Genomic DNA, 25,600 nt, shown 5'->3' on the forward strand with positions numbered 1-25,600 from the left:
CGTATATGGGTCAGAGTCAGCGTGTTTTTTGTTAAGTTTCTCCCAATTTGTATAACTTGTAAACCAAATGACTTATATGTGTAGCACTCCTCCTTCTTTTTATCTTTTTATACATATAAAACTTAGCATAAAAAATTTTCTTAATATCGATACATATTTTTTTGTACTTTATTCTATTTTGAAAAATCAATCTTCTTAAATATTATTTCGAGACAAAAATAATTTTAAACTTCTGTCTTTGTCTCATATTTTCAAATAGATTTTGTTCCATACATTTCTGTGTCTCTTCTATTTCACAACAGAAACCAAACGCTACTTTTAAAATATATATATATATATATTATATGTCAGCACTTAGCATTTTAATAATCTTTTAAAGATCAAATTGTTGGTTCATCCAAAACAAAAACGAACAAACCCTTTGTAATGTTTCTTCATCCAAAATTTACATGAACTAGGGTCAGTTCAGTTCAATACACACCTTGGAGAAAATTTTCTGTGTTACCAAAAAAGAAACTCAATACACTATTTTCTTAACACACAGGTAGTGGTTCCCTAAATCCAATACTAAAACTACTGCTACCTTTTCTTCCCCTTCTACCCATATCAGCATTGCCTTTTTGCATCATTGCCACAAATTCATTGTAGTCTATTCTTCCATCCTGATAGAGGTAAAAAAAAATAAACATGACAAAGATATCAATACATGAATGGAATTTGAAATTTCACCATAGCTTACATTACCTTAAAATCTACAAAATATTTTAAGCCATATGTTCAAAAGTTGATTTCCTTCTCATTCTATTAGTAGTATTCAGAATTTAGAGATCAATTTAGAAAATATTGTGTATGGTTTTTGTAAAGAAACAGAGGAAGCAGTAAAACAATAAAATCATGTCTTCTGTTCTCTCTTTTTTCTTTGCAAAATCCTAAAAACACAAACCAAGCACACAGTATTATATGATTTCATTTGATTTAATTTTTCATTTTTTCTGTATGTATGTAGAATATATATGTATGTATACTCACATTATCCTGGTCAACTTCTCCGATCAAATCCTCCAAGCGAACATCCTCTATTCCAAATTCTTCACAAGCTTGTTGAAGCTCATCTTGAGTGATGTAGCCACTACCATCTTTATCAAAAAATGAGAAAGCTGCAGCTAAATGATCTTCCTTCTCAATTTTGTTTAAGTGCAATGTTGCTGCTAAGAATTCTCCATAGTCAATTGTGCCACTGTTATCAACATCTGCCTGTTATTTTTCAGAACAAAAAGAAGGGGTTAGATTGATTAAGACAATGTACTACTTAAAATGAAGAAAATTATATTTCCTATTTTAATATAATTTAAGTTTAATTACTCTAGCGATTACTCTAGCGATTCTTATAGTTTCTCTTAATTTTTAACCAGGTCTTTCTTTGTTTATAGATTTTGTTATCAAGTCTCCATACTGTTGAACGGATATTTTAGAGAAAAAAGTTTTTTTGAGTATAGGGATTTGATTACAAAAGTTTTAATTATAAGGACTTGACTGCAAGCTTTTATATTATCCTAATTGAAAATTGAGTGAAATTATAAAAACCTCGATGGTAATTTAACCATATTAATCAATCTATTATTATATTTTTCCTAAAATTATGATTCATGAAAGTTTAGGTTCAGTTGAGGTAAGAAATAAGATGATTCAGAATTAGTACTTACAGCTTGCATTAGGTCATAAATTTCAGACTCATTGAGATTATGACCATATCTTTTCAGTCCAATTTTTAGTTCTTCAAAAGTAATGTGGCCACTGTTGTCTGTGTCTATATTCTTAAACATTTCTTTCAATCCAGCAATCTCATCTTCATTGAGATTCTCTGCAATTACCTGCATAGAACAATATAGATAAATTCATTAAGGGTAAAATTTCCAGAATGAAGTCAATATATTTACATAGATATCTTGTTATTAACCTCTAATGCAAACCACTTTTCATAAAGATGAAAATAATACTCACTCTAAGAGCCATTTTCTTGAGCTTGTTCATTGCAGTAAACTGCTTCAGCCGAGTCAAAACTGCAGCATCAAGAGGCTTGTCTGGAGCTGCTCCATCAACCTGAATCCAGGGGTGTCCTGCATTGAATAAAAGAATGATCATTAAACGATATGGTGACAAAATTTCGATAATCACAAGCCAGAATTTTGATTATTCAGGGCCTAATTAAGATACATGACACCAGAAATGTGTTGGATAAACAAAAATAACTCATGTTTCAGAGTTATGTCAACATGTTAACAGTAAGGAAACTTACGAAGAACTTCAAAAGCGGATATTCGTTTGCTAGGATCTCTGTCAAGCATCTTCTTAACCAAGTCTTTTGCACCATCAGAGATACTAGGCCATGGTGCTGATGAGAAATCCAGTTTACTCTTCAAAATTGAGTCGAAAATCTCTTGCTCCGTTTCTATTTACCAAGGAACAAAATGAAGATTACCAATTTTAGAAACAGCTTCTATATCTTGGGGAAATAGAAAGTAAACACAATGATTAGAATTTGGATCATTGTGTGTTAAACCTTAGAAATCTTAGTTTCCTACCTCCCCAAAATGGAGGTACACCACATAAGAGAATGTATATGATGACACCAGCACTCCACACATCAGCTTCTTGGCCGTAACGCTTTCGGAGAACTTCAGGTGCAACATAATAAGGGCTTCCTACCACATCATCAAAAATGTCTCCTGCAAAAAAAAATGTTAGTGACAAAAGTTCGTGGCACTCTAAAAAGTTGAAGGATGCAGAGACATTTTGTTATGTTATCACACTAATTTCGTTTAGTTAAGCATCAAGATAGCATGATGCACAATAAAAACAAAGTCTCTAAATACATAAACAATTATTTTTGTTTCAAAAACAAGTAACTTGTTTCACAAAATCAACAATGCTCTTTGCATTGTTTTGCAAAAATCAACTTAAACTTCACTTAGCATCAAATGAAAAGCTATACTTTACTGCATATTAGAAAAATGGCCTCAAAAGGATCTCAAAACAAAAAGAACAAAATATGGATAAAATTCTAAGATAACTCCTACTCAAACAAGGGAAGGAAAAATGGAAACGTTTTTCTTTATTATTTTAGTATTATTATTTTTTGTCAAACCTGGTTTGAAGAAAGTAGAGAGGCCAAAATCTATTGCTTTAAGGACTGAATCTTCCTGCTTATCGACAAAAAGAAAGTTCTCTGGCTTAAGGTCGCGATGCATTACTCCAAGTGCGTGGCAAGATTCAATAACACCAACTATAATCCTTGCTAGTTTTGCTGCTTTTCTCTCTGTGTAATGCCCTCTTTCCACAATCCTATCAAAGAGTTCACCCCCTGCACACAACTCCATCACAACATGAACCGCGACAGCGTCCTCATAGGATTCCTTAATGGAGATCACATTGGGGCAACCTGCCAAGTGATGCATTATCTGAATCTCCCTCCTCACATCTTCAACATCTTCATCAGTCACCAATTTCCTCTTCAAAATGGACTTGCATGCATACTCGGTTCCAGTAACTTTCTCCACACAAAGGTAGGTTGTTCCAAATTGCCCTTGTCCGAGCTTCTGTCCCAAAGTATAGAACTCCTTAAGGACACCAGTTTTCCTTTGCAAGATAGAACCTTGTTTTAGGCCTGCACTTATTTGCCTCTTCACAATCTGAGTCTTCTTTTCTTTTGCAGGCTCTCCTACTTTAACCTTTTCTTCCCATTGGTTACTTTTTGTTGTTGGAGCTGGAGCCGGAGCTGGAGCTGGAGCTGGAGCAGGAGCAGGAGCAGGAGCAGGAGCAGGATCAGGATCAGGAGCAGGAGCCGGAGCAGGAGCCGGAGCTGGAGCCGGAGCCGGATCAGGAGCCGGAGCCGGAGCAGGATCAGGATCAGGAGCTGGAGCTGGAGCTGCCGGAGCAGGAGCTGGAGTTGGTGCTGGCAATTTAGTCTTCTCAACTTGTTTTATAGATTCCAGATGCTTAGTTTCATTATTAACCTTTATGGATTGAGTTGGCTTCTCCACCTCCTTCTCAATTTTAACAACCTCTGGTGCCTTTTGTTGAACAGGTTCTGTCTCCTTTTCAGTTTTGCTCACATCTTCATCTTTATCCGCGCATGCAGTTGCTTTCTTCGGCCGGCACCACGAGATGAAACTTGTATATGTGCCATCTTTGGAAGACTTTCTTGGTGCAACACAGTTGTTTCCCATCTAACATCAATACTCATTCCTTTTTCCAAGCATCTAACAAACAATAACAATCCAAATATAAACAAATATATAATTTAGAAAAATTATGATCCCAATTCAGTTTTCTCCTCAAACGTCAAAAGGCTAACATGATTAACATTTAGCTTAACATGAATTTCTCCAATTTGGCACCCTCTAATCCCTAACATTTCAAATTAAGAGAGAGAATGCGGGAAAAAGAAAATGAGGGTTTTTGATACATACTTTGAAGCATGAAGATGCAAGCGCTCATTCCTTCTTCTGATTCAGGATTCGAAGGAAATGCCGAAATAGCTCTCATTAATGAGAGGTCCCCACACTCATTACCATTATCATTATCATACGAACTTCAACAAACCCTATTCTTGCAATTAAGGAATAATAAAGGAGAAAATTCGCTGAATTGAAAGGGGGTTTTAATTTTGAAGGGTATAAAGGAGGAAACTTTGTGTGGAGACGGAAAAAAAAATTAAATGAGGGTTGTTTTAAGGTGAGAAGAGAGAGTCAAAACTCAAAAACATGAGTTGTGTTAAGCTGCCAACTTTAATTTTGGATTCTCTAATGATGTTTGGTTCCAGGGAAAGAGGCACCAAAATGGAAAATGAAAATTTCTCAGAGAGGAAAATAAAGTTGGCGAGAGAAAGAAGAAGGAGGGAACGAGGGAGTTACCGCCTTACCGGTAATTCTGTTATGAAAGGTTTAAAAATTGGAGAAAACGCGTTTGACTCTATGAGGATCCAACGGACCAGATTCTAAGATATGCAAAGTCTTAAAATCAAATACTTTTTTTAATAGGGTGGAAAACATATTTTATATAAATTTCATACTATTAAAATAAAACTTCATTTTTTTTATGGTAAAAAATTACACATAATTTTTTCATATTCACCACCTAAAAATTTCCGAGTTTAAATTTTTTTATCTTAATAAAAAAAATTGAGCAATATTATATAATTAATAAATATTATTATTTATTATTAATATTTAATTAATAATAATTTATACTTATATTTATATATATTTTATACGCAAAAATTATATAATTTATATTTATATTTATTAAAATTTTATATACATCAATTAATATAATTTATATTTATATTTTTTAAAATTTATATATATAAATTAATAAAATTTATTTATTAAAAATAATTTAATATTTATATTAATCAAATAATTAATAAAAATTATTAAAGAGTTTTTTAAAAAAAATTTAATACACAATTAATATGCATTTCATATATCATTTTAATTAGATTAAACACTTAAATTAATTTTTTTATCGCCAGATAAATATTTGCAGCTCCTGTTTTTATTTCTCGCTAGGGACTTCTCCCTTTCATGGTGCTGTCTGCTGTGTGCGATTTGCACGGAGCCATGAGATCAATAAGCAAGCTCCGAACTCTGAATCAACCTTTGAGCATTCTCCTCTCACTGCCGCAAGTTCTTCATTTTTCTTCCAGCTCTTCCAATTCGTCAAAGCACTCACCTTTATTGTCTCGCGCAGCAACCCAACAATCTGATCCCGGCATCTACCGTGCACTTTTTGATGAAATCACTGACATTTTAGGGGCTGGCCCTGTGGTCCAGGACAATTCCTCATCTGGGTTTTTGTTTTTGGAGGAAGCTGATAAGGGGAAGTCGGATTCTGAAGTGGAACATGATTGCACCAAAGATGTTTGTGGAAATGCCACAGCGAGTGTATTGCTTGATAAAGGCAAGAGCTTTGGTGTTTTTGGAGATTCCAAGTTGGGGAACATGAGTGAAGACGATGTGAGCCGAGTTGTTGGTGAGATTACTAGGATTTTTAGAGGTGAAAAGGATTGGAGTCCTGTGGAGGAGAAGTTGGAGAATTTGAATTTTGAGTTGAGAGCTGAGGTTTTTGATATGGTATTGAAAAGGTGCTTCAAAGTGCCACACTTGGCTTTAAGAGCTTTTGATTGGGTGAAGAACAAGGAAGGTTTTAGTCACACAATGAAGACTTATAATACTATGTTGTGGATTGCAGGGGAAGCTAAGGAGTTTGAAGTGGTGAATAAGTTGGTGGAAGAAATGGATAACTGTGGAATTGAAAAGGATGTTAGGACGTGGACTATTCTCATATCCCATTATGGGAAAGTGAAGCAAATCAGCAAATTGTTGTTGGCCTTTGAAAGCATGAAGAAATTTGGTTGTGAACCTGATGAGGTTGCATATAGGGCAATGATACGTTCGCTTTGCAGTTGTGGGAAAGGTGATATTGCTATGGAGTTCTACAAGGATATGGTACAGAAAGATATGGTGCTTGATCTAAGATTATATAAGTTGCTCATGAACTCCATGGCAAGGGTAGGTGATGTTGCGGCTGTTCGTTTCCTTGGAAATGACATGACACGGTTGTCTCTGATGCCGGAAAACAGTGTTCAGAGTTGTATGCTGAAGAGTTTCTGTATTTCTGGAAGGATTAAAGAAGCTTTGGAACTGATCCGTGACCTCAAAAGTAAAGACTTAGCTATTGAACCTGAGTTTTTCGAGACCTTGGTGAGAGGGCTGTGTAAGGCTGGCATGATTACAGACGCTTTAGAGATTGTTGAAATTATGAAGAGAAGGGATATTGTTGATGGAAGGATTCATGGAATTATAATAAATGGATATTTGGTAAGAAATGAAGTTCACAAGGCACTTGATATGTTCCAAAGCATGAAAGAATCCGGTTGTGTGCCCACAATTTCCACATATACAGAACTGATACAGCATTTGTTTAAGTTGAATAGGTATGAAGATGCTTGCTTGTTGTACGAAGAGATGCTAGGAAAAGGTATTAAGCCCGATGGAGTGGTAATAATGACCATGGTTGCAGGTCATGTTTCTCAAAACCGTATATTCGAAGCATGGAAGTTATTCAAGAGTATGGAGTGCCAAGGCATCAAGCTCAATTGGAAACCATATGCACTGTTTATTAAGGAGCTTTGCAAAGCTTCAAGGACAGATGATATTATCAAAGTATTGTATGACATGCAGGCTTCGGAGATTGTAATTTTAGATGAAGTATTCCACTGTGTTGTAACATACTTGAAGAACAAAGGGGAGCTAGACATGAAAGCGAAAGTTGAGAAGATTTATACAGCATTTAAACTTGATCTACAAAAATGCAGTAAGTCCGAAGAACAAGTATCTTTGAGAATTAAGGTGGAGAAGGATGTGGTAATTGATCAATCAGAATCACAAAAAGTAAATTACTCCTCAGTTCACCCACACGATAAGACTTACAACGAGCAGGATGTTCATGAAATTTGTAGGATTCTTTCATCTTCCATGGATTGGTCTTTAATTCAAGAAAATTTGGAGAGAAGCACGATATGGTTTACCCCAGAATTTGTTTTGGAGATATTGCAACATTGCAGTATGCATGGCAACACTATGCTAAAGTTCTTTTCATGGGTTGGAAAGCAGCCTGGATATAGGCACACTGTAGAGACATACAACATGGCAATCAAGATTGCAGGTCGCGGGAAAGATTTTAAGCACATGCGCAGCCTGTTCTTTGAGATGAGAAGAAACAATTATCCAATAATGCCAGAGACATGGACAATCATGATAATGCTTTACGGCCGAATTGGTCTAACAGATCTGGCCATGAATTGTTTTAGAGATATGAAAGCTGAGGGTTATAAACCAAGTAGAAGCACATACAAGTACTTGATCATTGCTCTTTGTGGAAGGAAAGGAAGGAAGGTTGATGAAGCTATCAAAATATATGGTGAGATGATTCGTGCCAGACACATCCCCGACAAAGAATTGGTTGAAACTTTCCTTGGTTGTTTATGTGAAGTTGGTAGGCTTTCAGAAGCTAGGAGATGCACAGATTCTCTCAAAATATTCGGATATTCAGTTCCTCTTAGCTATTCCTTGCTTATCAGGGCTCTTTGCAGGGTTGGAAAAATGGAAGAAGCATTGGCATTAGTTGGAGAAAGTGGGGCAGAGAAACCAACTTTAGATCAGTTTACATGTGGAAGCATTGTCCATGGCCTACTGCGAAAGGGTCAATTTGAAGACGCCTTAGCCAAAGTGGAATCTATGAAACAAAAGGGTATTAAACCTACCATTCATGTTTATACATCTTTGATTGTTCATTACTTTAAGGAGAAACAGATAGGAAAAGCCATTGAAGTATTCAAGGAAATGCAAGAATCAGGTTATGAACCAAACATCGTCACATATTCTGCCCTTATAAGTGGATACATGAACATGGAGAGACCAACTGATGCATGGAACATCTTCTACCGCATGAAATTGAAAGGACCCTCTCCTGATTTCAAGACTTATTCCATGTTCCTTAGTTGTCTTTGCAAGTCTGGTAGATCAGAAGAAGCCATGAAGCTTATTTCTGAAATGTTAGATAGTGGTATTGTTCCTAGTACTATTAATTTTAGAACAGTGTTTTTTGGGCTAAACAGAGAAGGTAAACATGATTTAGCCAAGCTTGTATTGCAACAAAAATCAGAATTAATAAGAAAGCGCAAGCTCATAACTTGAATTTTTCTTTCAAAGAAAATCATTATTGAATGGTATGAATGAACTTGTGAAAATCCCTTTTAACTGCTCTTTTATTTCATATACAAAGGACTTTACATAGTTATGAAGTTTTATGCATGAATCAAGAAAAGCTCTTTAAATATCTAATGTAAAGAGAGAATTCAGCAGCTCATTTTTATAGATCAATTGCTTAACTAGCCACTAGGTGCGAATCCATTAGTATAAGAACATGAAACACTTTTTTTTTTTTTGTCAAAATTCTCAAACTCATCCACTCTTTATAATAATTATTATATTATTAATAAGAAATACAAAGTGTTGGTTACTGATTAGCATGGATCCGTGAAAAGGGTGCTCTGCATAGTATGTGTCTCATGATCTTGTAACAAAAATGTAATCTTCTATCATTTTCGTAAGGGCATGACATCCTTTGGGACGTTCGATTAAATCAATTGGTCATTTACTAACAGACCACTTCTTTGGGAAGAGAGTATGACTTATTAAAATTCTTCACATACAAATGATTATGATTCTGCTCCCCAAAAAAGAATAGCATCATGTTTGAAGCCTACACTTCATTGATATGGCTACCCCTGAAAAAGAAAATAAACAAAATAAAATCAGAGGCAAAACCCACAATTACACAGCTTAATCAATATATCACATTTGTAGAATATAGATATAATGATATATGATGGAACCACAAGTTGTAGAAAGAAATATACATTTTATTGTGAAAGGATGGAAGAACAAACAGCAGAAGGTGGCTACCACGGCAACAATATCCTGCAAAAATAATTGATACAAGATAGTAAACCAAGTATCACTATTTTTTTTGCTTCTAACAATTTCAGTAAGCATTAATCTCGCTGTTCATCCGAAGCTTCAATTCTTGTTTTCAAATTTCTTACTTTCATCTTTACTAAGTGTAGCCTAAGGGATCAAGCAAAAGCAATGACCATGTTACCTTCCCTAAAGTTTCTTTACAACTTCATCAATCACACGACTATAATAAGTCATTCTACGAATCGAATCTTTTGCTTCCTCGAAGTTCCGACTTTGAAATGCGGTAGCAAAGGTGTTCGACCAACTTTTCAGGTTCTCCTCCATCTGAATAAAATGACACGACATGACGATATGAGAAGAACATCAAGGTAATCATAATTCAAAATCAATAATTGATTATGCAATATCTTTGGAGCAAGCCTTGAAAATTTGAGTATCCAGACATACCCGAGAGAGAATTTGCTTCAAAGACTCTGACTCAGTTGCTTCTTCAACCGCTTCTCTGATTTCCATAATCTGCAGTATAAGTTAACAACACAAAGGGGATATAGAAGCTAAATTCATGAATCCAGGTCTCTTTGCACATTAATTAAAAACAAATTAGGCAAATATTCATTCACCTCAGCTAGTAATTCTGGATCGGAAATTGTTTGTTCCTCATCAACTTCTAATCCGTCAAGCTTCATCTGGAGGATAAAAATGACATGACATTTCTTAGCAAACACGGCGGAAGAAACATTTGACAATAAATGATTGAAGGAAAGTCTAACGAGGACAAGTTTGATTTAATTGTTCTGATGTAAAACAAAAGATTTCCTCATCACAAATATATTATCATCATTGAACCTTCAAGAGCTTCAGATTATGCAGAGACTTCTACAGATGTAATAAAGCATCAAGAATTTTGGAATCTTCACAGCTGAGTATGCTTACCATGTAAATCGCTCTAGATAAAGGCTTGCTAAGTGTACGGTATGCATCAATCACCCTTGCAGATTGCTCAGCAGCAAAATCTCGTTCTTTCTAAACAAACAAATGACAGGATTAAACAAAAATGTTAGTTTCTCCTAGAAGTCATTCAAATTCACTAACCTCCGACGGATTCACCAAAGAGTAAAGAGGCAAAGCAAAAAAGTACAGGGGAAAAAAAATCAAAGAAGAAAGGTTATCCCAACAGACCGACCTGAGATTTTGAATGTACTAAATCAGGATGCAATTTCTTTTGCCAGTCTTTATATTTGCCTTCCAAATTCACACCCTCTATATCATACTTCTTCTCCCTGTTTTAGAATTTTTGAGCGTGAAAAAGAAAACAATTCTTAATTTCTAAACCAACCTATCAAATTTCTCAGACTATGGATCAATACATCCCTCTTTTCTTCCCTAAAGAAACCGAAAAACACTAATTTAACATGCCAGCAGAGAAACTTTTCTCTTTGCTTGATGAGAGATGATATACTAGCAGACATCAAAACCTTCAACATGAAGGAAACCACCAGATTGAATAACAGTATAACTACAATTGAAACGATATCATTTTGTTCTATCATAAACCATGTCTTAGGCAAAATTTAAGTATAATTTGAGTCGTAATCCGGAACAGAAAAACAAAAACAAAAACAAAAGCAAATACATAAACAGCACCAATTTCCTAAGAATTATAAGTTCACCATCTCAGTAAAATTTTCATATGCCTGAAAACATAGTGAATCAACAGCAAGCATAACTTACACTCCCATACTCCTTCCTTTTCCATTTCTCAACAATACTTAAGAATCCAATCAAGGTGAAAAACGCATGAATCGTATAAAGATCAAAACTTTGCGATAAAATTCAACCCCCCCTCCCCCCCAAAAAAAAAACAACAAAATTCCACAGCTATCTCAGAAACCAATCAAGTTTAAATCACATGAATTATCACAAAGAGCACAACTTTGCAATAAGCTCAATCACCCAAACAATTAAAAAACCAAAATCATATCGAAACTTACAATCCAAAAATCTCGAAATAGTCAATAGAATCATCCACGGGTTGAATGCACCTGCAGGAATCACAAACCAAGAACGGTGCTGCTGCTGCTGTTGATTCATGGCAGTTCCAGCACCTACTACTTCTTTCTTTCACAGTCTCCGCAGATTTTGAGCACAACCTTCTCCCATCAAGAGTGAGATACCCAAAAGAATAGAACCAAGTTGGGTTGTGAAAAGAATGGCCTTTGGGTGAAAAAGGTGGAGGTGGCGATGATGTATGAAGAAAAGGATTATTAGAATGAGAAGAAAAGGTTAAAGGTGAGTGTTTTTTAGGAACAGAAGGTGTAGTATGTCTTAAAATGGTGAAGAGCGTGCTGCTCTTCTTCTTCAACATTGTGTTATTGAAGGTGAGGTTCTAGAAATTAGAAGAAGAATAAGAAGCAGCAGCGGAAAAGGGAAAGGTGCCAATTCCTGTTTTTTTGGGGAAGCTGAAGAACTGGAGATGCTGCACCAGCTACAATAAGCTACAGTGTTGTAGGGACTAATCGGTAATTTTCTATTAATTGTTATTTTTCAAGGAAAATATAATCTTAAAATATTTATTTTAAAGTAGTTTATAATTAGTCACAAAAAGAAAAGTAGTTTATAATTCATCTAACATCTACAAAGATGAATATTTCAAAAAAATTAATATTTAAAAAAAGGATAAAGTATTGTTTTTATTCTAATATTTAGGCATTTTACAAACATTTTATGACTCTTAAAAATCTTTAAGAGTAAAATTATAAAAAAAATAAATTTATTTAGAATCAAAGTAATGTGATTAAGTGTAATTTACGTAGATGTAATTAAAAAATAATTGAATAACTATGTATTGTAAAAGATTGATATTATCAAAGGATAAAATTAAAATTTATTTCTATATATCGTTTTTGTCCCCAACGTTTTCGTTTTATTTAAGTCTCCTAACATTTTAAAATCGTCTCAATTTTGTCTCGCCGTCAATTCGGTTAACAGATCCCTAACGGCAGGACAACATTGAGACGATTTAAACATTAAAGACAACTTTAGAACTTATCCCCAAACGTTGAGGACAAAAATGATACTTTACTCTTAAAAAAATAAAAAAGAACTTAATTAAAAGTTTTAATGTAATATAAAAAATTAATTAAAAATTTAATAAAACTATATGAATAGAGAGAATAATTAAACAGAATTAGTAATCAAGAAAAGTTGAATAATTTGCAAAAATTTTAATGTCAAAGTAGTTAAAGATGTACAAAAATGCTCCATGCAGAAATTTGTGGCAACAAAATATCAAGTTTCACATTCTCATTTCTAAGTTCTAACTTTCAGAAGCATCCAAATATAACTTTGAAGATAGATAGATTGAAAAGCTAAAGAATAATATAAGTTACACATTACAATATTGCAGCTAGAAAAGTAAAAGAGAAAACACAATTTAAACAAAAACTGAAGGGAACAACCCTTTTGGCTCAGAACATTTTTGTTTTGTGGTTTGCACTTTGCACTTTGCACACTATTTGAGGCTTTGCAAACTGCCATATAAATGTGCCTTAAATGGCTCATTTCAATGAGGAAAATTTAAACCAAAGAAGCTTTTTATATTACAAGTAACATACAAGTTCACAAGAAGAAACTGAAAAGCCTTTTTTCTTTTTCTTTCTAAGCTTCTGCCATTTGGTATTTACCTAGAAACTTAGCTAAAGCAGAAAACACAAGTATGCAAGCTTTCTTCGCCGCCTGCTCGGCTCCTTCGACACATTTGAAGGCATGTCTTGGGGTACAATGGTGTTTATTTTTTTCTTATCACTTGACTTATTAGGGTCATCTAGAGACATATCTTGAACCGAATCAAATTTTAGTTGCTTGTTACTGCATATTGTTTGGTCCAAAGTTACCATATCTTTCGATAAGGCCGGCGTTGTTGCTCTCTTCTCCGGTGATGTTGGTATGTTAGAATCTACTTCATTCAAGTTAGAATTTGTTCCTGTGTACCTGAGGGAACCAAAACAAAACAATAATTCAATATAAAAGCAAGAACTATATAAAGAGTAAATACTCATTTTGGTTTCTGACAATTTTCACATTGGATAGTTTCATTCCTTACCAGTTACCAATGACTATTACCCTTAACTTGGTCCCTAACAATTTTCGTTAATGACGAAGACAACACAAAAGTTGGTGAGAGATGATATCAAAAATTGTCAGGTACCAAACTAGGATTCAATCTTGTGTAGTATAATTCCACAACCACAATTAACCAGATGATAGTTGTGTACTAGTAGAAGTTAACTCTCAAATCCCAAACAAACCATGTAGAGGAACACAAAATCATATACATGCATAAACTTTTATTCCTTTAAACAAACATAGATAGTAACATCACCTGAAGTCAGAGTTAATGCTAGTTGCTTCTTGCAAAGTTCCCTCCGGTATATCCCTATTTGTTACTTCAACAGCAACCTCATTTCTTGAACTTGGGCTAGGAAACTCTGCTGAATGCAGATCAACCCTGCCATCATTGTTCATCGAAGGAGGCTTCTCGGTTGGAAAGCTAAAAGAGGATGTACGCGAATGAAGCTTGTATTGCCGAACCACTGAAATAGCCTTGTCTAGTGTTTCTAGAGCTTGTGCTACCTCTGAGCTGATATATACACTCTGTGTGCTCTTCAACACACTCATGTCAACTTCCTCTTTTGGAATGTCATTTACTTCCTTATCCTCCTCCTCAATTTGTATAATTTCTTCACTATCTACTTCAATGATCTCACTGAATGTTTTGCTGCTATCTGCTACTACTCCATTCACCACCATCGACGTGGTACTATTTGCATATTGATTGCTCTTATCCTCTTCAGCTGCAACCTTTGCATCATCTTGCTTACTTTCAATAAGGTCCTCTTCAGCAGGGAGAATATCCGCATCTTGTTTAAGCTCAAGCTCTTCATTGACCTTAGCCTTTGATCTGTTACTGTTATATAGAGATTCACGAATTCTGACATATAATGGATCCCCCAATGCCTTGCTCAATTCTTCTTCACCATGGCTCATCATAGAAGCCACAGTCTGCATCAAAATGAGGGTAATGATGACTTGATGAGGATAATTAAAGAATCCACAGGGTAGATGATTTGGTCACAGAATATATTAGATGATGAACATTTTATTAACTTATGCTTCTTTGTTATGAATGAACTACTATGGATAACATAAAGTAGTAACAAAGTAAATATCAGTCGAATCCGAAATAAAAGAAATTGATATCTGGAGAAACTCTGCGACCTTCTTGTAAAGCCTGAAACCATTGCCAATCAACTGCCTCGAAATGAAGTTTATGAGAGATGGAGGCACAAAATCCAGCTTTATGTCCATATTTGCTATTGTCCTACAAAATTTGAAGCCTTTCAATCAGGTTTGCTTAATTAAAAATACATTTTCATTTCGGTAGCTTCCTTAAACCAATTAGATAACAAGGCAAGTTTAACATTCAAATTTCTACTATAAACTACCAAAGTTGGAAACAAAAGCAAGCTACGAACAGGAACCGGTGACATCACTTAAATTAAGTAATTTCTTATGTTTGAGCAGATTTAAAACTGACCGAAAGTAACTTCTTTCTGATGTCACCTTCTGCAATGCAAATCCCCCTACCAAATCAACTCTCACAACATCCTTTGCTTCAGGAATCACCTCATTCAAACCATTGATGGTCGAATTGTCACCATTTGACTCAGGAACCTGAAACCAAATTAAGTACAAATTCCTTGAAGCTTAGAACTAGTTTAGAATTAACATTTTTCAAAAGAAGTGAAAAAAAGAAGAGTTAGTCAGTTGCCTACCGAATTTGTAAGAACGACTATTAAGTCATCTTGAAAGTACTCAAACAGATAGTAGTACACTATAGCCTCCCTCATAGACAGTGGCCATGAAACCTTCATCCTTTCTTCCAAAATTCACAGTAAAATCAGCATTCAAAAGTGAAGACTTTTGTCACAGTAAAGGGCATTAAGAGGCTAATCGTGACAAACCTCACTAGTGATATTTGTTCCCCAATCCGGACCTTGTGCAAACACTCACATGCTAGGATTTTGAAAGTTGGAACAGTAGATTGAGGCCACCTGATGAATGAAATTTGTGAAAAAAAAACAAAACAGTTAGATTTGTATACTTATTACATTACTCGGATTCGAGATAAAGCATTCTGGAGTATAATGCTGACTGTTGCATTGAGACTAACACAGAGAAAACTAGAGGCACATATTACAATAATGAACATGGTTCTCACCATTTTTTGTAGAGAGAGGCCTCCCATGAGATGCATAAACCTGTAATCACAAAAAGAACTTGTTAAGGGATGCATATATTGAAATCAATAGAACAGCATTTTTTAACACAAGAGTGGTGCTACTAATCCATTATGACTCACAAACATCAAGAGGTGCATCTACATAGCCTTCAACTAGCAATGTATGAAATGGAGTTCCCTCTGGTCCTTCCCGATACATGACACGGAACTCATCAGTATCTTGTTTTAACTGTTGAAAGAAGTGAATTATGAATATTGACAGAATAACTTGATTGAACATGGCAAGTATCTTATTCATCCAAAAGCGTGAAAGGAGTTAGGATTGAAAGATAACATGAGATTGTATTAGTCCATTGAATTGTAAATATATATCAATGGTATATGGCATACTTTCCAATCAGCGTGCGATGTATTAGACCTTCCGCTATCATCTGAAGAAGCACTCCTTAACATATCAAGAAAATTAGATACCTCTGCAGTCTTCATTTCTACCAACTTCTGCTTGTATCCTAATTAACCAAACAAAGCATCTTCAGAAAATATACAAAGAATAATTTAACTAAAAATAATGGCTCCACCAAGCTAGTACCATTTCTACCTAAATGAATTCAAAGGAAACAAGGGAATGTTATGACCTTCAACTTCTTGTTCTGAAGAACATACAAGTTGGCTTTCGACGAGTTTTTTGAGCATCTCATCATTTGTAAGATCAGGTGAGGCAAGGGTCCTATCAAGTCTTTCTCTATACTGCACAATCTTTTGTTTCTTCTCCATCTTTGCATCTCCCGGAAAATTGGAACAAGCCTTCTCTTAGGAATTCATCTCAAGCACCATGTGATCAATACAAGTTCCTACTTTGCTCCTAAATCAACAACAGATGAAATTCACCATAGTTATAAACAAAGACTAGCCATTCATGACTAATTCAACATCTCATCATAGTGAATTGGTGCTTAATAATGATGGACTAAGACAAGCATGAACTAAAAGAGCTCAATGAACTTTAATTCAGAAAAAGCTACAAGGAAATCATATCAAACTACCCCAGAAGAAGCTTCTTCTTAAAAAGATATAAACTTCATTGAAACTCCAATAGGAATATATAAACATACATGAAACCTCACTTTCTGGGGTTGTGATTTTCAATATCCTTCTTAAGGTGAGAACCCAGAATCAGAAAAACAAGAAAGTAGCAGATCTCAAAGAGAAAAAACAGCAACCAATGATTCAATCCACAATCAGAGAGACAAAATCAGCTGAATTGAGAGCACCAAGACGGGTACATAACATGGGTTGTTTCTTCCACTTTGACACACAAAAAATAGCAAATCCACCACAAGATCAAATATGGGAACAAATAAATAAAAAAGGTTAAAAACTAAGCCAACCCAATATTATATTCCAAATACATAACAAGAAAATATTAAAAAAGTATGGTCTTTTAAGACAAAGGAATGGGCTTTGAAGAGAGGCAGAGAGAATAGAGATAGGAAAATAAAAACAAAGGAAAATTCTTACATAACAATGTTGATTTGTGCTGAATTTGATGACAACTAAGTTTGAAGGGTCAAAGCTTATTAGGGGCCACACGTGAGGACAAAAATGTGAAAGACACAGCATGGATAAAACACAAGTGAAGTGAAGCTGCTACTTAGGTAATAATAAGGTTTTTTCTGTAACAGAAAGAGTGAAAGCTAAAAATGGTGTTGTAAGGTGAAGTACGAAGAAAATTTTTGTGACATGTGTTAAGGAGTTGTTGGAGATAAAGTGGCAGAGAATCTGTTGGGAAAAAATGGAAAATTGTGGAATAGATGCGTTATGCTTTTCTTTGTTGATTGCCTTGGTGAAAGAGTAAATAATGGCTTTGGTATTAAGCAAAGTGAGAGTGTGATGAAGCATATCAACCAGATTCTGCTGCTTTATTACAATAATTAATAAATGGATTAGATCCTCTAAAGTTTGAATTTTATTTTAAAGAGTAAAGTATGATCTTCTATCCTTAAATAGTTTTTCTTTCATATTTATTCTTGATCCCACCTATAAAATCAATAGTGAGATATCACACTTTATTCTCTAAAATGAAATTCAAACTTTAGAGGATTCAAATCCTAAATAAATATTAAATTTTTTACTAATTTATTTTTGTTATTAAATATTTTTAATTAAATAAAATCAAAAATAGTTAATTTTGACTGCTTTTAAATAATATTTTTTGTTATAAAATATTTTTATTTAGCTTATAAAACATAAAAATTTTTGCTATGTATTAAATGTTGGATTTAATTAACATATTTTAAAAATATAATTATAGAAACTTTTTAATATTTTTTATATATTCAATGCATTAAAAACGGTAAAATAAAATTAATTTTTATAAAATATTTCCTTTTATGATATGTTTAACAGATATTTTTAGGGCATAAATTAGCAAAATCCTTAAATATTTAACAAATTGAATGCTTTGATAATTAATAAAAGAAATTAGAATTCTTATTCCATCCTGTTTAGAACATTGATTAGCAAAATCAAAATATAATAATTACTGGGATATACCCTATTTATGTTGTAATATGTGTATTGTAGATCAAGGTTAATATTTAATAGACCAATATTAGGAATTCATTACAATTATATTTCACCACCTTATAATGGGGGTAACTCATGTCACATTCCGCCGCTAATTTATTAAGCGGCGGTAGGATAAATGAATCCTACCAAAGGAAATTTAATTGTATGGCATCATCTTCTTAACCTTATTATATGTTTTGTTTTCTTTAGAAGAAAAAAGAGAAAAAGGTGATCTTGCATGTTAATATTGTGTGTTCATTATATGTTTTGAGACCCACAGCATATAGTCTCATATTTTATCCAATAGTGGAATATAAAACTATATAAAAAAGAGGAAATTAGCTTGGTCTAAATAAAAATTAGAGTACAAGTATAACTTTTCTTGCTTAAAATTAACAACATGTTAGGTAATAACTAATAACTAATAAGGTCAACATTTGTGGGTGATACTAATTAGACTTTTTTTGTGCACATAATTCAATCATTGGCTGCACAATTTGGTGTAAGCAAGGAGGTGGGATTTTTTTTTATATATAATGAAAATAATACTAAATTAAAACAAGTTACTAAAATCACCTATTAATAAGTAGTACAGATCTTATTATGAAAACTATTAATCAAAAAAGTATATTGGCATAAAATATCTTTTTTTTTTGCTAATTTATCAGTCACTATATTTATCGTTTATATACAAACTAAACATTCTAAAAACGTCGCAATAAAATTAAGGGTAAAATACTTAAATAAACTAAAGAGAGATTAGAATTAGGTAAAAATCTTAAAATAAAAAATGCTACATTCCAATACTAAATCGAATTAACAAAGTGGAAATACTTTGAGATTTTTACGTAATTTTGATCGCTTTTTAATTTATTTAAGTATTTTACCTTAGAATTAAAATTTTTAAAGTAATTTCATTAACTTGCTATAAATTTTTTTAAAAAAATAACTTAATAGGTCTGAATTCAATGAATCTCAATAATAATTAATCTAAATTGCAGTAGTGACGAAACTTGAAACAAAATTTTAGAGGGACTAAAAATTTAATAATGATATTTATATTAAAATTAAATTTATAAATATAATTATTCTTTATATGTGTTACCAATAAGATAATAAATAAATAATTCTACAGATAAAAAATACAAAATAATTTATAATGGTATTTTTTGAGTATTTAGTGACTTGAAATTTTCAATAATTGAATCAGAACTAAACTTTTCAACAATTTATAATATTTATTGAATTTTTTTTATCAATTTATACAAATACAATAATATCAATACTTATTAGATATTCTAATATTTTTTATCATATAAAAAATTAAATTAAATAAACAATAAAATATAAAATAATATTAAATTAAATAAATAAAAAATACCTAATTTTTTATATTTGAATTCAAAAGTAGAGGGAGTGTTGCTTGTTGAATAAAGAACTGCAAAATGCGAATAGAGAAGCTGATAGCAAAGCAGCGTGTTTTTATAATGATGATTTTTTATCTTTTATTTTATTAGATGTTTTTTTTATTCTTATCTTTTTTTGTTAGATAACTCTTTTTTATTTGATTTGATTGTTAGATGATTTTTTTTTGTTAGATAATTTTTTTATTTGATTTGATTTTATCTTTTAATTTTGATGTGTTGTGAAAGTCAACAAAAGCCTATCCAGTTCAGTCTAAATTCAACGTGTTTTTAATGTTTTAAATTAAAAACTATTGTGCAATAAAAACAAAAAATAAGAATTAAACTTGAGTATTTAAGTCATAATAAGGTATTTGAGTCAACTGAACTATTTTTTTATTTTTTAAAGAAGTACTACTAATTTTTTTATAAAAAATTTGATGGGAAGGCCGTGGTCCCCCATTGTCTCAACTAAGTTCCGTCCCTGAATTGCAGAATTTTTTAAATAACAATCAAAATAATTCTAAATATGAATTGATATTTATTATAAAAAATATATATGACAAATTCAAATTGTATTATATTTTTTATTTTATATTTTATAAATTACAAAGTTCTATAACTATTATATAAATTAAATCTCATTGGAAATTCTTTCATATATATAAAGCTCAAAGAGAGTTAAGCCAAACAGCATCTTTCTCTTGTTTTGGGAATAACTCTATTCCCGTTTGGTTAACAAAAGATCGAAACTTGAAAGCTCCCTCGCAACTCACATCGTTTTTCTTTGCTTGGCTCGCTGCTATTCCTCGCCGTTGTTTGTTTTGTAAGTCCCATCTACTAAATTTTCCCTCACTTTCTCTGCCGCCAAACAGAGATTTAGGGTTTTGATTAATATCCCAGCTGTCAAAAATTGTTGAAATTGATTGATTGCTGAATGACCCTTTGATCTGTGTTCCTGGTTTGGTAGATAAAGCTTCAAAATTTTAATGTGAATAAGAGAAAGATTCCAACTTGGAGTTATTGAGACCTATTTTGAAATTGCAAGCCTGTATAATAGTTTTAATGGATAGTAAGTGCTGTAAGATTCAGTGAGATCAAAATAACTCATAATAATTAATAAGAGATCAATCCATTTAACTTTTATGTTATTATCTCATTGAGCTGAAAATTGATGGGTTGGGTGCACAGATAAATGATTAACTGAATTAACTGGCAATTTGACTCTATTTCTTCCTGAATGTTCTGTTTGTGTTTCATGTCATGCCCTTGGAATTTGATTATTGAGAATGAGTTCTACCAACCAATTTGGTCCTAGAGAGCGTTTCAAATTTACACTTCTCACTAGAATGGTTCAGTTCTTGAGAAGTCTTTTGGTTTGTTTCCCATTTCTAGCATCATGCCATCAAAATTTATCCAGAATTGTTACTTTACGTAAAAATAGTAAAAGAGATTTGATTGTAAATCTTTTGAACTTTAAACACATATCTTATGATAAAGGATAGTTGTTATTACATTGTTGCTGTTATGAAAAGCATAGTGAAAAATGTGCTGTGGTTGATGATAGTGTTGCCAATAGATTCAAGTGTGCTAAGATGAGAGGAGATTTCGATATATAAGTTGTCATGACTGATGCATTGTAGTACACTTTTTCAGCTGATTTATCTTTTTAAGTTGGCAAAGAATTAGGGAAATGCTATTAATGTTTCTAAGATAGTAATCCATTTGAATTGCAGGTGATGAAATGGGGGATGAAAATGGTTCTTCTGTTAATTTGGATAGCTTGAGGGCTAATTGGAATCCATCTCAAGACAAATATTTTCTTGAGCTTTTGCTATCTCAACTGCAGCTAGGGAACAGAATCAGCAAAGTCATTAGCAAACAAGCATGGCTGGTTATGGTTGAACAATTTAACACCAAATTCGGATTGAAGTATGATATAGATGCATTGAAAAACCGTCACAAACGATTCAGGAAGCAATATAATGATGTCAAAATGATTATTGGTCAAAATAGATTTCGGTGGGATCATGAACTAAACATGATAATAGCTGATGATAAAACATGGGATGAATATCTTAAGGTATATATATTGTCCATCAATCACATATTCCACATTGTCCATCAATCACATATTCCACAAGCACTAATGTATAGTTAGTATTTATGTTGCAACTAAGAGTATTTTTCTATTTGCAGGTTCACCCTGATTTTCAAGGTTTCAGAAAAAGAGTTGTTCCTTATTATGATGATCTGTGCAAAATTTTTGGCCATTCAGTTGCTGATGGGAGATACAGCCTTTCATGTTTTGATGTAGGCTTTGAAAATGAAGGTAGAAGCATTGATCAGTAAATATTGTTGTATGGTTGAAAGAAAATTTCTTTTAACTTTATTCACCGAATTGAATAATTTATGAAGAGTAGCTCATATTTTGTCTCAGAAATTGCCTCAAAAGAATTGGATTATCAAGCCACTGCTGGCAAAGGAGACGACGATGAGACTGTCCCTATCATTTCTAGTCAAAGTAAAATTGACTGGTCACCAATGATGGACCAATTCTTTGTTGAACTTATGCTGAACCAGATGCATAAAGGGAACAAGGTTGGCCGTTCGTTCAAGAAGAAAGCCTGGGTGGACATGACAGATTCATTCAATGAAAGATTCGGATGTCATTGTGGTAAGGCAGTCTTGAAGAACCGTTTGATTGTCCTAAGGAGGCATTACTGCTCCATAAATGTTCTACTTAGCAAAGAAGGCTTCAGCTGGGATAATGCGCACCAGAAGGTCGTGGCTGATGACCAAGTTTGGGAAAATTGCATCAGGGTATGAAGTTGAAAGTGTTTTTCCTCATTTTGTTTTTTTTCATTTTGAGTGTTTTCATTTTATACTGTCGTCCAATCAATTATATTTGCAGATACATCACAACTACCGGATATATAGAACTAAAAGCATGCCTTTCTATTCTAGTATGTGCATATTATGTCACAATGAAGATACTCCGCATTGCAAACTGAATTCTGGAGAGGGATCTTGTGGCAGCAAGAAATCGATGCCAGATACCAAACTACTCCCTAATGCAGATGACACAGCATTGCATATTGGTGGAGAAAATAATTCTACCAGAAAATCTCAGCCTCTGCCTGATGCAGATAAAGAACCTTTGCATTTAGGCAAAAGAAGAAAGATTTCCGGTCACCAAAAGAGGCCCCAACCTAGTATGTCCTCAAATGAATATAAGAAGGCGAGACACGATGGCGAGGGTATGGTGGCAGCTCTGAAACACATGGCAGTTGCGGTTACCTCCCTAACAAAGCAAACAAAGATAGAAGATACCTTCTCTATAGATAAGGCTATAAAGGTGCTTCAGGCTATACCAGGCATGGATGAAGATCTAATACTAGATGCATGTGAATTTTTGGAAGATGAAAGAACAGCAAGGATGTTTATGGCATTGGATGATAATCTGAGAAAGAAATGGTTACTGAGAAAGCTTCGTTCATAAACTTAAGTTAGTTTCATGCAAAGCATGCCATAGCTTTGAAGGTTCACATTAACCCCCAACAATGTTTGTAATTAAAGGAATTATCTTTTGGTTATCTTTGTATATTAATTCAAGTAGAGATTAAATTTAATACCATAGCTGTCTTTGTGTTTGAAACAATAACAATCAAGTCTTATCTAACCAAGCATTCTTGGAGGTTCAGTGTAATGAAAACACAAAGTTAGAGTTACAAAACATTCAGCACTGAAAATCAAACTAACTCTAGTTTTGCTACATCACTTCTGAACCTATGAATCTCAACTCCTAAGTAATCAACTGGACCCGTAACTGCAACATGGGGTTTTCCAACTAGAACCCTAACACCAGATATCTGATGGTGATTGGTTAGAGTTGTGCTTGCAATCTTTTGAGCCACTGATTCCAGAAGGTTGTGAGGTGGCCCTTCAATAATTTCCTTTACTATTCTGCATTCATCAATACTGCACAAATTAACATAGTACTTATGCAAAATGAGTTTAATTTTGAAGCATTGACATTGTAAAACGTTCTACACAGTCGTTTAATAACATGTGTTTGCGCAATAGGATGCACGTGTAAAGCTTTTATATTGACAAAGTACATCAAAATTAAATTCTTTTTCAGAATGAAACCATAAATAGTTCATTTTATAAAACTAAAGCCATATTCAACCATAAGAAAATTATTAGAATGCAGTATTGCTACATAAACAAGACATAGCACTTCATTTTATTTAATAATTAACATGATAACTGGATTTAGCAATTCTTGTTCTGATTTTAACTATGAAAAGATTGAGTGTTAATTATCACTCACCGGTATATATCTGTGTAGCTAACTGAATCTGACAAGTTATCAGATTTACCAGCAGCTCTAAGATCCATCCAAGCATCTATATCTACCAAGAATTTCTGACCAAGTGTTCTTTCTTCTGGATTCACACCATGAAAACCATGGAACATTAATCCCCTCAGAATGAGTTTGTCACCCCTCATAAGTGTTTCAGTTTCCATTGTTGTTGCTGCTATCATCAAAGGTGAACACTAACACTGAATTGAACAATAATAACCCTAATTCCTCAATGCAATGTTGAAAAATTACAAAATAATCCTAAATTCTAATTAGTGTTGAGATTGAATCCAATCAAATTTAAATGGTGATAATCTTTTTATATGTTTCCTATGCTATCAATATATATATCTCTTAACAGTTGCAAAACCAAATTTAAACTCAAGAAATTGGTTAATCTATTACAAACGCAGAATTCACATGTGTGTGTTTGGTTACATGATTAAGAGATAAGCATTTAGAGATAGTTAGTTACCTTGGAGAAGCAGAGGAAACAACCTTGTTCGTTTGTTTGCTTTGTAATATGAAAGGAGAGAAAAGAAAAGAGATGTTTTTATTGTGGTGGAACCGTGGTGGATAAAGAGAATATTTTTTTACATGGATTCTTTAACTTTTTTATTTTTATTTATTATTATTAATTTATAGTTGTTGAAATGAAGATGATTAAAATCCTACCAAATACCAATTACCAATAACTCTTGAGTTAAATGATTAAGTTAATTAGGAAAGAAATGTTAGGACAAACGTTTTGGGTTCGAGTATTAAAAAAAATGATTAATATGGTATTAAAAATCAACTATCAAATTAATCAATATATATATATATATATATATATATATATATATATATTTGTTTAATTCATCTTTAAAATATTTTTTTATATTTTAATATATATTTTTTACAATCGGCTAATTTGGTATGTTCGCTTAGCATGAATGGAAAAAAATATGGAGCGATAATACTAAAAATTTTTGTTTATAATAATAAAATTCCTTTCACACGCCTCACAAGTCACATGTAAAACTTTGATATCAATTATTAAATAAATAAAATCATTTTGAAATCTTAATCATCGTCTATACGCACTAGTTAGAAATTTTGCAATATATTATATTGATCAATAATAATGTTAGATAATAGTACACATAATATTCTTTGATTTATTATCCTAATCAATATTGTTATTGTTTATATTTATAAGAGAAGTTAGTGTTATACTTTACAAAATATAAGATTATTATACGTTATTATTATTATTTAAACTTTAAGATTGTTTGATAATCGTCTCATAAATATCATTCTTTAATGAGAAAAACATAAAAATAAACAAAATGTCTACTTTGAGACAATTAGGAAAAATGACAGTGACATTTTCTTTTGATATTTCTGTATTTGTAATTTCAACAAACTCTAT

At 32.8% G+C, this 25,600-nt stretch overlaps 6 protein-coding genes across 12 annotated transcripts; 2 read left to right on the top strand and 4 right to left on the bottom strand.

The window, feature by feature from the left end:
• Positions 1 to 352: 352 nt before the first annotated feature.
• LOC130961968 (calcium-dependent protein kinase 26-like) lies at positions 353 to 4,904 on the bottom strand. The gene is made up of 8 exons (XM_057888024.1): positions 4,470 to 4,904; positions 3,146 to 4,259; positions 2,583 to 2,726; positions 2,297 to 2,449; positions 2,002 to 2,117; positions 1,704 to 1,871; positions 1,030 to 1,254; positions 353 to 662 (listed from the first exon to the last, which is right to left on the bottom strand). The coding sequence occupies exons 2-8, from the start codon at positions 4,224 to 4,226 to the stop codon at positions 534 to 536; spliced, it is 2,016 nt and encodes a 671-aa protein (XP_057744007.1). The 5' UTR covers positions 4,227 to 4,259; positions 4,470 to 4,904; the 3' UTR covers positions 353 to 533.
• Positions 4,905 to 5,581: 677 nt separating this feature from the next.
• Positions 5,582 to 8,759, top strand: LOC130960861 (putative pentatricopeptide repeat-containing protein At5g06400, mitochondrial). Its single transcript, XM_057886356.1, has one exon. It carries the CDS (start codon positions 5,586 to 5,588, stop codon positions 8,757 to 8,759), a length of 3,174 nt encoding a protein of 1,057 aa, XP_057742339.1. The 5' UTR covers positions 5,582 to 5,585.
• Positions 8,760 to 8,907: 148 nt separating this feature from the next.
• Positions 8,908 to 12,018, bottom strand: LOC130961619 (iron-sulfur cluster co-chaperone protein HscB homolog). Its single transcript, XM_057887586.1, has 8 exons — positions 11,537 to 12,018; positions 10,729 to 10,825; positions 10,479 to 10,568; positions 10,166 to 10,231; positions 9,993 to 10,061; positions 9,727 to 9,869; positions 9,485 to 9,545; positions 8,908 to 9,352 (listed from the first exon to the last, which is right to left on the bottom strand). Exons 1-6 carry the CDS (start codon positions 11,908 to 11,910, stop codon positions 9,732 to 9,734), a joined length of 834 nt encoding a protein of 277 aa, XP_057743569.1. The 5' UTR covers positions 11,911 to 12,018; the 3' UTR covers positions 8,908 to 9,352; positions 9,485 to 9,545; positions 9,727 to 9,731.
• An 867-nt stretch (positions 12,019 to 12,885) lies between these two features.
• On the bottom strand, positions 12,886 to 17,495 carry LOC130961581 (uncharacterized). 4 transcript variants are annotated; one of them, XM_057887536.1, is made up of 11 exons: positions 17,365 to 17,495; positions 16,482 to 16,708; positions 16,237 to 16,355; positions 15,967 to 16,075; positions 15,826 to 15,865; positions 15,569 to 15,658; positions 15,380 to 15,479; positions 15,142 to 15,278; positions 14,823 to 14,925; positions 13,927 to 14,606; positions 12,886 to 13,535 (listed from the first exon to the last, which is right to left on the bottom strand). In XM_057887536.1, the coding sequence occupies exons 2-11, from the start codon at positions 16,618 to 16,620 to the stop codon at positions 13,241 to 13,243; spliced, it is 1,812 nt and encodes a 603-aa protein (XP_057743519.1). In that variant the 5' UTR covers positions 16,621 to 16,708; positions 17,365 to 17,495; the 3' UTR covers positions 12,886 to 13,240. The 4 variants fall into 4 exon arrangements, with proteins under 4 accessions (XP_057743519.1, XP_057743520.1, XP_057743516.1 ...); XM_057887537.1 differs by lacking the exon at positions 17,365 to 17,495 and adding an exon at positions 16,971 to 17,336; XM_057887533.1 differs by lacking the exon at positions 17,365 to 17,495 and adding an exon at positions 16,959 to 17,336.
• A 3,007-nt stretch (positions 17,496 to 20,502) lies between these two features.
• On the top strand, positions 20,503 to 23,553 carry LOC130962074 (L10-interacting MYB domain-containing protein-like). Its single transcript, XM_057888164.1, has 5 exons — positions 20,503 to 20,643; positions 21,554 to 21,900; positions 22,017 to 22,149; positions 22,258 to 22,640; positions 22,732 to 23,553. The coding sequence occupies exons 2-5, from the start codon at positions 21,562 to 21,564 to the stop codon at positions 23,317 to 23,319; spliced, it is 1,443 nt and encodes a 480-aa protein (XP_057744147.1). The 5' UTR covers positions 20,503 to 20,643; positions 21,554 to 21,561; the 3' UTR covers positions 23,320 to 23,553.
• On the bottom strand, positions 23,440 to 24,830 carry LOC130962075 (dihydroneopterin aldolase 2-like). 4 transcript variants are annotated; one of them, XM_057888165.1, is made up of 3 exons: positions 24,662 to 24,830; positions 24,154 to 24,386; positions 23,440 to 23,798 (listed from the first exon to the last, which is right to left on the bottom strand). In XM_057888165.1, the coding sequence occupies exons 2-3, from the start codon at positions 24,366 to 24,368 to the stop codon at positions 23,570 to 23,572; spliced, it is 444 nt and encodes a 147-aa protein (XP_057744148.1). In that variant the 5' UTR covers positions 24,369 to 24,386; positions 24,662 to 24,830; the 3' UTR covers positions 23,440 to 23,569. The 4 variants fall into 4 exon arrangements, with proteins under 4 accessions (XP_057744148.1, XP_057744151.1, XP_057744152.1 ...); XM_057888168.1 differs by having other exon boundaries at positions 23,440 to 23,783; positions 24,154 to 24,358; positions 24,662 to 24,750; XM_057888169.1 differs by having other exon boundaries at positions 23,440 to 23,783; positions 24,154 to 24,361; positions 24,662 to 24,730.
• Between the last annotated feature and the right edge of the window lie 770 nt (positions 24,831 to 25,600).

Source organism: Arachis stenosperma, chromosome 2 (genome assembly GCF_014773155.1).
Source record: "Arachis stenosperma cultivar V10309 chromosome 2, arast.V10309.gnm1.PFL2, whole genome shotgun sequence".
Lineage (NCBI taxonomy): Eukaryota > Viridiplantae > Streptophyta > Magnoliopsida > Fabales > Fabaceae > Arachis > Arachis stenosperma.

Excerpts from the sequence above, each read along its gene's own strand:
- LOC130961968 (XM_057888024.1), bottom strand. The coding sequence starts at position 4,226 with ATGGGAAACAACTGTGTTGCACCAAGAAAGTCTTCCAAAGATGGCACA. Across the intron at positions 2,450-2,582 it reads TGTACCTCCATTTTGGGGAG|AAACGGAGCAAGAGATTTTC; the intron begins GTAGGAAACTAA and ends CTTGGTAAATAG. Across the intron at positions 1,872-2,001 it reads TCAAGAAAATGGCTCTTAGA|GTAATTGCAGAGAATCTCAA; the intron begins GTGAGTATTATT and ends TGTTCTATGCAG.
- LOC130962074 (XM_057888164.1), top strand. The coding sequence starts at position 21,562 with ATGGGGGATGAAAATGGTTCTTCTGTTAATTTGGATAGCTTGAGGGCT. Across the intron at positions 21,901-22,016 it reads CATGGGATGAATATCTTAAG|GTTCACCCTGATTTTCAAGG; the intron begins GTATATATATTG and ends TTCTATTTGCAG. Across the intron at positions 22,150-22,257 it reads TGTAGGCTTTGAAAATGAAG|AAATTGCCTCAAAAGAATTG; the intron begins GTAGAAGCATTG and ends ATTTTGTCTCAG.
- LOC130961581 (XM_057887536.1), bottom strand. The coding sequence starts at position 16,620 with ATGGAGAAGAAACAAAAGATTGTGCAGTATAGAGAAAGACTTGATAGG. Across the intron at positions 15,866-15,966 it reads AGATGCACCTCTTGATGTTT|GTTTATGCATCTCATGGGAG; the intron begins GTGAGTCATAAT and ends TTGTGATTACAG. Across the intron at positions 15,279-15,379 it reads TAGTCGTTCTTACAAATTCG|GTTCCTGAGTCAAATGGTGA; the intron begins GTAGGCAACTGA and ends ATTTGGTTTCAG.
- LOC130961619 (XM_057887586.1), bottom strand. The coding sequence starts at position 11,910 with ATGTTGAAGAAGAAGAGCAGCACGCTCTTCACCATTTTAAGACATACT. Across the intron at positions 10,826-11,536 it reads TATTTCGAGATTTTTGGATT|GGAGAAGAAGTATGATATAG; the intron begins GTAAGTTTCGAT and ends ATTCTAAAACAG. Across the intron at positions 10,569-10,728 it reads TAGTACATTCAAAATCTCAG|AAAGAACGAGATTTTGCTGC; the intron begins GTCGGTCTGTTG and ends TTGTTTGTTTAG.
- LOC130962075 (XM_057888165.1), bottom strand. The coding sequence starts at position 24,368 with ATGATAGCAGCAACAACAATGGAAACTGAAACACTTATGAGGGGTGAC. Across the intron at positions 23,799-24,153 it reads AGCTACACAGATATATACCG|TATTGATGAATGCAGAATAG; the intron begins GTGAGTGATAAT and ends TAATTTGTGCAG.
- LOC130960861 (XM_057886356.1), top strand. The coding sequence starts at position 5,586 with ATGGTGCTGTCTGCTGTGTGCGATTTGCACGGAGCCATGAGATCAATA.